Here is a 12,900-nt window from a genome sequence, read left to right as displayed (position 1 = left end):
CTCAAATTGTTTTGCTTCCAATGTCTAAATAAAGAATTATTCTCATCAGAAACCCAGAGGGACAGACAGAAGAAGCCAGAGAGTACAGCACCGTGTCTGTCACCCAGCCAGCGGTCCCGGGGCAGCAGGCTAAGGGGGCACCATGGCACTCAATCTCCTCTAAGTCCCCGGCCTGAACTATGCTCACTTCCAAGCAGCCTGAGAAATGAGTGAAATCTGGGAAGAGAATTTCATTTTGGAAGCGAGGTTATACTTCTGGCCTTCAGCAGAAATAAGAAACAATCCAACAGTTCTTTTCTTATGAACCATATCAAGTACCCTGCTCCTAGGATAAGCTACGTGCGACAAAGACGGGACCCAACCTCTTTTTAGTGTTTGTTTCCCAACAGTTTAGAAAACATAACAAACAGCCCTGACTTTGCAAATCAGTGCAGAGATGAAGTCAATTATGGATAAAAACCATAGCACACAGACGTTCATCTTCAATAAAAGTTGTATTTCACTGAGGGACCAGCCAGCAAAGATATGTGAAAGAGACACCAAAATTTGTCGGGGGGGACCCCATATTTAGGGGTTGAGCTGTCTCAAGTTGGGTTGGCCAGCTCCTGTAGTCAAAACTGCCATCCCATGGGGTTAAGCAAGAGGAAAGAGAGGGTGAAGAAGAACACGTGGAAACCATTTACCTTGTAGGGTTCACTAAAGAGGGAGTAACTCGAATTAAATGCGCCATCGTCCTGCTGAGCTTCCTGGTTTCTTCTTTCTCGTTCTTTCCTCCTTAACACGTTTCTATCCGGTTCGTAGACACTGCATAAGGGAGAAAGGAAAGAGGATAACCCCACACACACACACAAATTAAACGTAATGCCCAGTGTAACATTCACCTGAGTGCAGAGGCCTGGTTCACGGGGAAATGATGATGGTGAAGGTGAGCAAGGACCAGATGAAGGCCAGTCTAATCAAGCAGTATAGCAAGGGTGTTTTAGAATTCCGTTCTTCAGGAGGGAAAAAAATCTTCAGGACAAGTTGCAACCAGTACTAGACCTCTCTCCTAATATGTGAAAGAGGGAGTACCTACACAACTTTGTCAGAAGACTGAAAATAATCTTAAAGCAGATGGTAATTACTGCAATGTGTAAACAGAAATTATGAGTGTATTTCCTCTTATGACATAGCCCCAGAATGTTATATTGGAATGTGTCTGCTCTTTTCTTTCTCCCCCGCCTTTTTTTTGCACGGCTGTGTTTCTGTAGTGATTCTTTCATTAACTAGATCCCCAAAGAGCTGTTAAAACTCCATGCTGCAGTGGTTTTCACGGTTATGAGCCTTCTTCTGATCTCTGCTAATCAGTCAAGTCGTCAAACCCCTCCCGAATCCATCCTTCCTTCTGATATATTTGACACGATCACTCTTCCTCACCATGAAAAATGTGCAAAGAGGAAGGGATGCAGGCAACGACAGAGAGGACGGAAATTGAATCATGGTGTGTCATCAAGGAACTCGGGCTTTTTGTGCAAGAAAATTAATATCTATTCCCTCAAGATGTAATTACGAAGTGACCAGAAACCTGATAACTAGACAGACTAAGGAAAAAAAAAATAGTGTTCCTTCCTCTTAGTAAGGGGAAAATAAAGGGGCTAATTCAACTAATAATAAGGAAGTGACTCGTTAAGTGATGGAAGGAAACAGACTTGTTTTTTCAGCTCAGTAGACAGAGAAATCTGGCCCCCGTGTAGACAACAGAACTACCCATTGTAAGGCACTGCCACGCCCTCCAAACGAGCGCTCTGTGCTTTTCCAGCAGTTAGTTTAAGTCACCTTGTCATCATTTTGCTCAGATCTCCTTCTCAGTCTAGGAGACACAGGCTGGAGTTGGGAGCCAGGACGGCCACCTCCTGACCACGATCCTGCCATAAACCAGTGATGTGATGACAGAAAAGCCATGCCATCGCTCTCTCTGCAGCCCTCATGATAAAACAGTACCCTCATGGTACTGTCACAAGGTTTGAACGTGAAGGAAATCTCCAAAAAGGGCTTTGTAATAGCTTCGGGTGCCCAAAATCCAATGTACTGCTATCAAATGTTGTTATAATGAGAGGATTCGAGGGTTCAAAGAAACTTAAAAAAATAAGTGAGGTTTGGTATTTTTTTAGCTTAATTGCTATCTTGAGTAAAAGAGCATATGCATGTCATGTTGCTGTAAAGGACGCAAATAAAACGATCATAAAATAAATATTGCTTATCCTCCCAGCTCTGCCCGTGAGACCAGGATGTATTTTAAATTTGCTGTCAAAGGGGTGATGTTCAATGTGCTTCTGGCAAGACTTCGAGAGCACCTAAGGCATTTCATTTAAATTTCAGATCAGGGAAGGTTAAAATACCCAGAACATGTAGCCTATTAGCATTTTAATTCATCCTTAGTACATTACCCAAAGTTATTCAGTTTGGGAGCCCAAGAAGTGACCTTCACGTAAGGCAGGCTGGGACCCTAGTCTTCCCCGTGGTGAGGCTCACCACTCCAACCCTGTAGTTACTGGGAACTCCCCAGGGTGGCTTTGGTGACAGTGACTGGCGTAAGGGAGGCACGAGATGGGAATGACACTCATTCACAGAACCAGGAGAGAGAACGATTGTTCTGCCCAGAGTGCAGACTCCTGGGCCTGACTTTTGTGAACATACCATGGAGTACAGCTGGAGGCTGGGGACACACGCTCATGCTGTGGATGGGCACGAAGCGGGCTGGGGCCAAGAGAGGCACTGCAGCTTTACACTGAACTGGCTCATTTCCGGACCAGCACTGGCACTCAGAAACACACGCCTGCATCACATGCACACATCCACGGGTGAAGCGCCTACTGTGTGCCCCCCATGCACAGAGATTCCCACAGACATGCTTGCTGTCTTCAGCCAACTCAGGCTAACCAAACACACAAGACTGGTGGGATGCATGAAGTGGACTGATGTAACACAGAGCAGGCAGGTGGTCATTCAGGATGATTCCCCGGGCTTCTGAGAAGCCCCCATACCCAGTATGATACCTCCTGCATCTGCTGGCTGATGACTGAAACTCCACAACTAGAGAGTCATTCCTCTGGTTTAGGATGTCTTCACCCCTGTAAGAAATGCAGACACCACAAGAAGGGAAAACACTTTACACCTGATCAGCCCTTGGCGCTTAAGTGTGCATGCGTTTGTCAGCTTTCCCCCAGAGGCCAGGGGGTAAGGACACAGGACATCACGGCCCAAGGGGGAGTCCAAACAGGACTTGTGATGCAATGAAAAGGTCAGGAACAAGGTAGAGTACAGCAATGAAGATACAGAAGTTACATTTCAAGGGACTTCCATGGCAGTACAATGGTTAAGAATCTGCCTTGCAATGCAGGGGACTTGCATTTGATCCCTGGTTGCTGAACTAAGATGCCCCATGTCACAGAGCAAGGAAGCCCATGTGCCACAACTAGAGGGTCCACACACTGCCATGAAAGACCCCATACGACGCAATGAAGATCCTGTGTACTGCAATGAAGACCCGATGCAGCCAAATATATGAATATTTTTTTAAAAAATTACTAGAAGTGGGATTTGACATTACGCTAGCATAAAAAATGCTGGAGAGGATGTGGAGAAAAGGGAACCCTCTTACAACATTGGTGGGAATGCAAACTAGTAGAGCAACTATGGAGAACAGTATCAGATCAGATCAGATCAGATCAATCGCTCAGTCATGTGCGACTCTTGCGACCCCATGAATCGCAGCACGCCAGGCCTCCCTGTCCATCACCAACTCCTGGAGTTGACTCAGACTCACGTCCATCGAGTCAGTGATGCCATCCAGCCATCTCATCCTCTGTCGTCCCCTTCTCCTCCTGCTCCCAATCCCTCCCAGCATCAGAGTCTATTCCAATGAGTCAACTCTTCGCATGAGATGGCCAAAGTACTAGAGTTTCAGCTTTAGCATCATTCCTTCCAAAGAAATCCCAAAGGGCTGATCTCCTTCAGAATGGACTGGTTGGATCTCCTTGAAGTCCAAGGGACTTTCAAGAGTCTTCTCCAACACCACAGTTCAAAAGCATCAATTCTTTGGTACTCAGCCTTCTTCACAGTCCAACTCTCACATCCATACATGACCACAGGAAAAACCATAGCCTTGACTAGACAGACCTTTGTTGGCAAAGTAATGTCTCTGCTTTTCAATATGCTATCTAGGTTGGTCATAACTTTTCCTTCCAAGGAGTAAGCGTCTTTTAATTTCATGGCTGCAATCACCATCTGCAGTGATTTTGGAGCCCCCAAAAATAAAGTCTGACACTGTTTCCACTGTTTCCCCATCTATTTCCCATGAAGTGGTGGGACCAGATGCCATGATCTTTGTTTTCTGAATGTTGAGCTTTAAGCCAACTTTTTCACTCTCCACTTTCACCTTCATCAAGAGGCTTTTTAGTTCCTCTTCACTTTCTGCCATAAGGATGGTGTCATCTGCATATCTGAGGTTATTGATATTTCTCCCAGAAATCTTGATTCCAGCTTGTGTTTCTTCCAGTCCAGCGTTTCTCATGATGTACTCTGCATATAAGTTAAATAAACAGGGTGACAATATACAGCTTTGACGTACTCCTTTTCCTATTTGGAACCAGTCTGTTGTTCCACGTCCAGTTCTAACTGTTGCTTCCTGACCTGCATACAAATTTCTCAAGAGGCAGATCAGGTGGTCTGGTATTCCCATCTCTCTCAGAATTTTCCACAGTTTATTATGATCCACACAGTCAAAGGCTTTGGCATAGTCAATAAAGCAGAAATAGATGTTTTTCTGGAACTCTCTTGCTTTTTCCATGATCCAGCGGATGTTGCAATTTGATCTCTGGTTCCTCTGCCTTTTCTAAAACCAGCTTGAACATCAGGAAGTTCACGGTTCACATATTGCTAAAGCCTGGCTTGGAGAATTTTTTTTTTTTTGGCTTGGAGAATTTTGAGCATTACTTTACTAGCATGTGAGATAAGTGCAATTGTGTGATAGTTTGAGCATTCTTTGGCCTTGCCTTTCTTTGGGATTGGAATGAAAACTGACCTTTTCCAATCTTGTGGCCACTGCTGAGTTTTCCAAATTTGCTGGCATATTGAGTGCAGCACTTTCATAGCATCATCTTTCAGGATTTGGAATAGCTCAACTGGAATTCCATCACCTCCACTAGCTTTGTTCATAGTGATGCTTTCTAAGGCCCACTTGACTTCACATTCCAGGATGTCTGGCTCTAGTCAGTGATCACACCATCGTGATTATCTGGGTCATGAAGATATTTTTTTGTACAGTTCTTCTGTGTATTCTTGCCATTTCTTCTTAATATCTTCTGCTTCTGTTAGGTCCATACCATATCTGCCTTTATCAAGCCCATCTTTGCATGAAATGTTCCTTTGGTATCTCTGATTTTCTTGAAGAGCTCTCTAGTCTTTCCCATTCTGTTGTTTTCCTCTATTTCTTTGCACTGATCGCTGAGTAAGGCTTTCTTATCTCTTCTTGCTATTCTTTGGAATTCTGCATTCAGATGTTTATATCTTTCCTTTTCTCCTTTGCTTTTCGCTTCTCTTCTTTCACAAGCTATTTGTAAGGCCTCCCCAGACAGCCATTTTGCTTTTTTGCATTTCTTTTCCATGGGAATGGTCTTGATCCCTGTCTCCTATACAATGTCACGAACCTCATTCCACAGTTCATCAGGCACTCTATCTATCAGATCTAGGCCCTTAAATCTATTTCTCACTTCCACTGTATAATCATAAGGGATTTGATTTAGGTCATACCTGAATGGTCTAATGGTTTTCCCTACTTTCCTCCATTTCAGTCTGAATTTGGCAATAAGGAGTTCATGATCTGAGCCACAGTCAGCTCCCGGTCTTGTTTTTGCTGACTGTATAGAGCTTCTCCACCTTTGGCTGCAAAGAATATAATCAATCTGATTTCGGTATTGACCATCTGGTGATGTCCATGTATAGAGTCTTCTCTTGTGTTGTTGGAAGAGGATGTTTGTTATGACCAGTGCATTTTCTTGGCAAAACTCTATTAGTCTTTGCCCTGCTTCATTCCGTATTCCAAGGCCAAATTTGCCTGTTACTCCAGGTGTTTCTTGACTTCCTACTTTTGCATTCCAGTCACCTATAATGAAAAGGACATCCTTTTTGGGTGTTAGTTCTAAAAGGTCTTGTAGGTCTTCATAGAACCGTTCAACTTCAGCTTCTTCAGAGTTACTGGTTGGGGCATAGACTTGGATTACTGTGATATTGAATGGTTTGCCTTGGAAACAAACAGAGATCATTCCGTCGTTTTTGAGACTGCATCCAAGTACTGCATTTCAGACTCTTTTGTTGACCATGATGGCTACTCCATTTCTTCTGAGGGATTCCTGCCCGCAGTAGTAGATATAATGGTCATCTGAGTTAAATTCACCCATTCCAGTCCATTTCAGTTCGCTGATTCCTAGAATGTCGACATTCACTCTTGCCATCTCTTGTTGACCACTTCCAATTTGCCTTGATTCATGGACCTGACATTCCAGGTTCCTATGCAATATTGCTCTTTACAGCATCAGACCTTGCTTCTATCACCAGTCACATCCACAGCTGGAGAACAGTATGGAGATTCCTTAAAAAACTGGAAATAGAACTGCCATGCTGCCAAGTCGCTTCAGTCGTGTCCAACTCTGTGTGACCCCATGGACTGCAGCTTTCTCCGTCCGTGGGATTCTCCAGGCAACAACACTGGAGTGGGTTGCCATTTCCTTCTCCAATGCATGAAAGTGGAAAGTGAAGTCACTCAGTCGTGTCTGACTCTTAGTGACACCATGGACTACAGCCTACCAGGCTTCTCCATCCATGGGATTTTCCAAGCAAGAGTACTGGAGTGGGTTGCCATTGCCTTCTCCCATATGACCCAGCAATCCCACTGCTAGGCATACACACCGAGGAAACCAGAACTGAAAGAGACACGTGTACCCCAATGTTCATCGCAGCACTGTTTATAATAGCCAGGACATGGAAGCAACCTAGATGTCCATCAGCAGATGAATGGATAAGAAAGCTGTGGTACATATACACAATGGAGTATTACTCAGCCATTAAAAAGAATACATTTGAATCAGTTCTAATGAAGTGGATGAAACTGGAGCCTATTATACAGAGTGAAGTAAGCCAGACAGAAAAACACCAATACAGGATACTAATGCATATATATGGAATTTAGAAAGATGGTAATGATAACCCTGTATGTAAGACAGCAAAAGAGACACAGATGTATAGAACAGCCTTTTGGACTCTGTGGGAGAGGGGGTGGGTGGGATGGTTTGGGAGAATGGCACTGAAACATGTATATTGTCATATGTGAAACATATTGCCAGTCCAGGTTCAATGCATGAGACAGGGTGCTCAGGGCCAGTGCACTGGGATGACCCAGAGGGATGGGATGGGGAGGGAGGTGGGGGGGGGTTCAGGATGAGGAACACATGTACACCCATGGCGGATTCATGTCAATGTATGGCAAAACCACTACAGTATTGTAAAGTAATTAGCCTCCAAAAAATTAATTAATTAATTAATTAAAAAAAAATTCCTAGAAGGGGGATTTGATGTTTGGCTAGCATAAAAAAAAAAAAAAAAAAAAAAAAAGATCCTTAAAAAAAAATGAACCTACCTATTCTGCAGTGTGACTTGGACATTTAAGAAAAAGGCATTAAAGGGACTTCCCTAGTGGTCCAGTGGCTGAGACTCCGCACTCCCAGTGCAGGGAGGCCAGGTTCAGTCCCTGGTCAGGGAACTAGATCTTGCAGTCCACAATGAAGAGTCTGCATGCTGAAACTAAAGATGCAGCAAAATAAATTAATTTTTTAAAAAAGAAAGAGGCATTAGGATACAAGCCACATCGATGAAGCAGGTATCCAACTGGCTGCATTTCTGGGGTCAAGGGTCACTCCCAAATATGGAGAAGAGGGAGTTAAGGCACTGCACTCCTCCTTAGGCAGACCTGCCTTGTTCCCAAACACACTGAAGCGTAAAGATAACCAAATACACCACAGATGCAGGCTGCCACTGGCTCACCTTCTCTAACGAGGTCCCGCAGGCATGCCCAGCCTCTGGCTTTCCTACAAGGAGGACTGAATACCCTCAGGACCTCCTCCACATAAGCCACTAACACAAACACACTGGCCACCTTTCGTGGGACACCATGACGTACCCTCCACGCCATCAGATGAAACCAGAATGACCCAAGATGACATCTCCCCCTCCCCGAGAGGAGGGCGATGGAAGCCTCACAAGGGAGGCAATCCTTGTCGGCTGCCTTCCCTCAGGTTTCTCTTCTCCACCTGGGGAGGGAAGCACTGCTTCCACTGATCATTCAGCATCTCCTACCAGGAACCCACCCTCTCGTCCCTTATCCTGAACTGGAACCACAACCCAGTCGCCACCGACAGAGAGCGGAAGTCATCAGAATGGAAAGTCTGGAGCTGCCAGCCCTCACCTCTCCCTAAGCATCTGAACTTTTCTCTCCTCTACTGACACTCAGTGTTCCGACTCACAGACAGTACCTTCCCAATGGTGAATCCACCATTCCTCTAATCACAAGTCTGGGAAGGTTCTCGCAACCCCAGAGAGCACATTGCTTTTGATGTCACACCATTAAAATTCAACCCTCTTCCCCACTCTGCCATCTAGCAACACTAGGGTCGGGCCCTTTGCTTTTCAAGCAAAGGAACCTTCCTCCCACATGCCAAAAGTCAGGTCAGCTTCCCTGGGGATAGTCATAGAGAATTTCGATTCTTGGGGTGTCAATATAGAAACTCAGTAAGAGCCTCATGGTATGTGTTACGTCTCTTTGTTCCCAGCAGATAGTAAAATCTCTCATCTGTAATGTGGTTTCTTGTTTCTCTGACATTGACAAGAATCGTACTCCTCCAATGTATGCCACCAAATGTATTTATTTATTTTGCATGAAAGTAAAGGCAGTCAACTGCTATGATACTATTTACTATTTATTGCAAATGTATATCATTCCCACAAAATGAGGCTTTTTAATCAACTTCTTCTAAAAGATTTACTTATTAAAAAAAAAAACAGTCAATGAAAAATGCTGTTAAAAACATATCTGATAATTTCCCTTATATTTGTTTTTAATCTGTAAATTGAAGGATTTTGTAGGGCTCTGATCAAAGCCAATTGTGCTGCTTAAGGAGGAAAAGATGCCCCAATATGACATTATCATTTCCAAAATTAATGTATTCTCGATTACATGGTGACAGCAAGGAACTAAGTAGCAGTAATACCTTCCAGCCTCAGGCTTCTACCTTCCGCTGAGCTCAAAGCATTTCACATATATATCCTTTCATCCTTACAATGTCCCTTGGAGAAAGACAGGGATGGAAGATATTCCTAGGTTCACTTTTTTAAAGATGGAGGAACTTAGGATAAGAGTTTGAATGTCTAAACAGTGTCATGAAGAAGACACCATGTGGAAGCACCTATGTCCAAAGCACTTTCTTCAGGTTCATCCAGGGAAGGGGACCTAAGAACCAAGAAGCGGCCACATATCCTACCCTCTGGTGTCTGCAAGCCCAGGGTCGAGCAGTTGTAAACATAAGCAGCAGCAAAGCAAAGCAGGGCAATGAAACAAAGGGCAGCTATTTCCTCCTTCAGACAGTAGTTAAAGGACCCCTTCTGGGCAGAGAATATTGACATCCTGTGATTGGGACACTTGAGAATGAGCCAGGATCGCTTCCTGCAAGAGATCTCCTTCGAGCTGGGTATTAAAGGAGCAGATGGAAGAGAGGGAAGGGAAGAGGAAGGACCAAGAAGTAGAAGACCCACAAATAATGAGAAAGTGGCCTTTGACAGTATTTGGAGGAGGTGACATTTGCCTTCACCACACCATCTTTAACCAGATGGAATTCCACATTCAAAGTTTCATTTATTTGCTTTGCTCCACTGCTAAGCCACCTCATCCTAAATAAGTTTATTTGATCTCTTCCTGAAACCAGGCCTGGTTGGGAGTGAATAAGTGAAGGGTGGGTGTAGGGGAGAATGAATGAACACCCAGACTCACTAGCCCTTTCTTTACAGTTGCATCAGGGCCTTCCTTGACCAGCTGGACCACAGAGGAGACAGTCTTATCTATCCGAGGATGTGGACAGTCCTGGAATATGGGGCGGCTAACCAGCCCCCAAGGGGTGGGCTAGAGGCACGGGTCAACAGGAAGAAGAGGTACCAAGCAAAAGGGGAAGGATGTTCCGCAGACATGCTCCTGCTCTTCAGAGCAGCAACATCAGCAACTGTGTGTAATTAGGAAATGAAATCAAGCTCCAAAATTATAACAATTGCTTTAAATTTAATGAGTCTAATTAACAGCTCTTGTTATTTATAAAACAAATATTAAAAGATCAGTAATCCTTCCTTAAACCAGAGAAAAGCAAGGTTGTTGAAGTTTACTTGCAAAATCCTTTCTTAGTCTGCAGTCAGAGCTGGTGGCTGCTGCTGCTACTGTTAAGTCACTTCAGTCGTGACTTAACCCCACAGATAGCAGCCCACCATGCTCCCCCATCCCTGGGATTCTCCAGGCAAGAACACTGGAGTGGGTTGCCATTTCCTTCTCCAACGCATGAAAGTGAAAAGTGAAAAGTGAAAGTGAAGTCTCTCAGTCGTGTCCGACTCTTCGCAACCCCATGGACTGAAGCCCACTAGGCTTCTCCGTCCATGGGATTTTCCAAGCAAGAGTACTGGAGTGGGGTGCCATTGCCTTCTCCAAGAGCTGGTGGACTGAAGGGCAGAAAGGTGGTCAGGGAGTGGGTAGGTGATAAAGGCAAGTTAGGCAGAAAAGATGTGGCTGGAGACAGAGACGGGTAAGGAAGCAAGGATCCTCCCAAATGGGGTACAGGAAGGCCCTGAGCTGTTGTAGCTGCTGTGGTGTTGGTGGTGATTCTGACAGTTGTGGCTGTAATGGTGATGACTGTGATGATGGTGATTGTGATGGTGGTTATGGTGACAGTGGTGATAGTGGTGATGGTGCTGCTGATGATGGTGGTGATGGTATGGATGGCGATTGATCATGATGATGGTGACGGTGGTGATAGTGGTGATGGTGCTGCTGATGATGGTGGTGATGGTATGGCTGGTGACTGATCGTGATGATGGTGATGGTGGTGATGGTGGTGATGGTGCTGATGATGATGGTGGTGATGGTATGGATGGTGACTGATCGTGATGATGGTGATGGTGGTGATGGTATGGATGGTGACTGATCGTGACGGTGGTGGTGGTGGTGATGGTGGTGATGGTGCTGCTGATGATGGTGGTGATGGTATGGATGGTGATTGATCGTGATGATGGTGGTGGTGGTGATAGTGGTGATGGTGCTGATGGTGATGGTGGTGATGGTATGGATGGTGATTGATCGTGATGATGGTGACGGTGGTGATGGTATGGATGGTGATCGTGATGATGGTGGTGATGGTATGGATGGTGATTGACCGTGACGATGGTGACGGTGGTGGTGATGGTAATGATGATGGTGACTGCGATGGTAACGGTGGTGACAGAGACTATGATGGTGATGACTGTGATGATGGTGGGGACCGATCGGTGGTGATGACTGTGATGCTGATGAATGTGGTGGTAGTGATGGTGGTGATTCTGATGGTAATGATCATGATGGTGGTGATGGTGATGGCAATGACGGTGGTGACTGCAAAGGTGATGGTGGGGATAGTGGTGACTCTAATGGCAATGACTGTGATGGTAATGATGGTGGTGACTGATGGTGATGGCTGTGATGGTGGCAGTAGGCGGGGGTAGTGATTAAAGACCTCCTGGGGAATGAGGACTGGCCAACAGTGCATACTGTGAACCCTAACACTGAAGAACACTCCTATGACCCTGCTCACTAATACTGGGCTTTCCACTTTGAGTCATTGAATCCCAGTTCCCATCCCTGTTCACCCTACCTTCCCCCTACAATTCTATGCCTGACCCACCATGAGCTCTGTAACTATAAGCATCAACCCCACAATTATTTCCACCACGGACATTTTGAAAAGGTGAGCTCAACCTTACTTGTGTGTTTCTGACCACAAAGGCTGTCTCAATCTTAATTCAATCTTGGAACTCAGAAAATTTACAAATCTCTGCTTTAGGGCTGCCAGCCTGTTCTATGAGAAGGGGAAGAGAATTAGGGCTAGTCTGTGCCATAATCTCTTCTGCACCACAGCTTTTGTGAAACTAGAAAATTGAAGAGAATCAGAACGTAACGAACACCCACAGAAAAATTTAGCTAGTAAATATTTAAAAAAAAACTAGCCTTTTGGGATGACCTGTACCATCATCTCAGACCCATTAGGCCCAGATTAAATTTTGCTAATACCAATTCCCCTTTATTACTCTATGCAGCCACTGTAGGAAGGACTTCACATGCATTATTTCATTTCATAGTCTTTAGAACCCGAAGAGAATTCTCCATCCACCCACGAAGAAACAAGAGGCTCAATACCCATAGCCAGCGAGCGACAATGCCTGGATCTGAAGCCAGGCAGTCTGGCACCAGAGACTGACTTCTTCGACTCAGCTTGCGTGGCTCCCCAGGGAACTTACTCACTGACAGACTTTGACAAATGGTGCCCCCATCTTTTGTTAGTAAATGTCAGGCAGAAGGGTGTTCATTTTCAGATCGTGACAATTTCAGTTCATTCTTCCAAGATCTGCTAAGCCCCCTTGGTGGATATGCATGAACCATAAAAATTCTTCTAAAGCCTATAAAATAGAACTGGGATAAGCAATTCAAATGAGTCAGCACTAGCAATTAACTAATACTCCAGCTGATGAATTCTGTACAGCGAGCTCCTTGAGAATTACACAATACCACAGTGAGTGTGTTTTCTA

The 12,900-nt window shown here is 44.8% G+C and overlaps 1 protein-coding gene across 6 annotated transcripts in view; it reads right to left on the bottom strand.

The window, feature by feature from the left end:
* Positions 1-12,900, bottom strand: part of AFF3 (ALF transcription elongation factor 3) — a 587,368-nt gene that overhangs the window by 482,990 nt on the left and 91,478 nt on the right. For 5 of the 6 annotated variants that reach the window (XM_070379962.1, XM_070379956.1, XM_070379957.1 and 2 more), the window contains exons 3-4: positions 3,036-3,110; positions 684-804 (exon numbers count right to left, since the gene is read on the bottom strand). In XM_070379962.1, the coding sequence (XP_070236063.1) occupies positions 684-804; positions 3,036-3,110 (196 nt within the window). The remainder of the gene's footprint in view (positions 1-683; positions 805-3,035; positions 3,111-12,900) is intronic. The other variant, XM_070379961.1, reaches the window with a different exon arrangement.

Source organism: Bos mutus, chromosome 11 (genome assembly GCF_027580195.1).
Source record: "Bos mutus isolate GX-2022 chromosome 11, NWIPB_WYAK_1.1, whole genome shotgun sequence".
Classification (NCBI taxonomy): domain Eukaryota; kingdom Metazoa; phylum Chordata; class Mammalia; order Artiodactyla; family Bovidae; genus Bos; species Bos mutus.
Note: the sequence above shows the minus strand (reverse complement) of the source record. Positions and strands in the feature narration are given on the sequence as shown.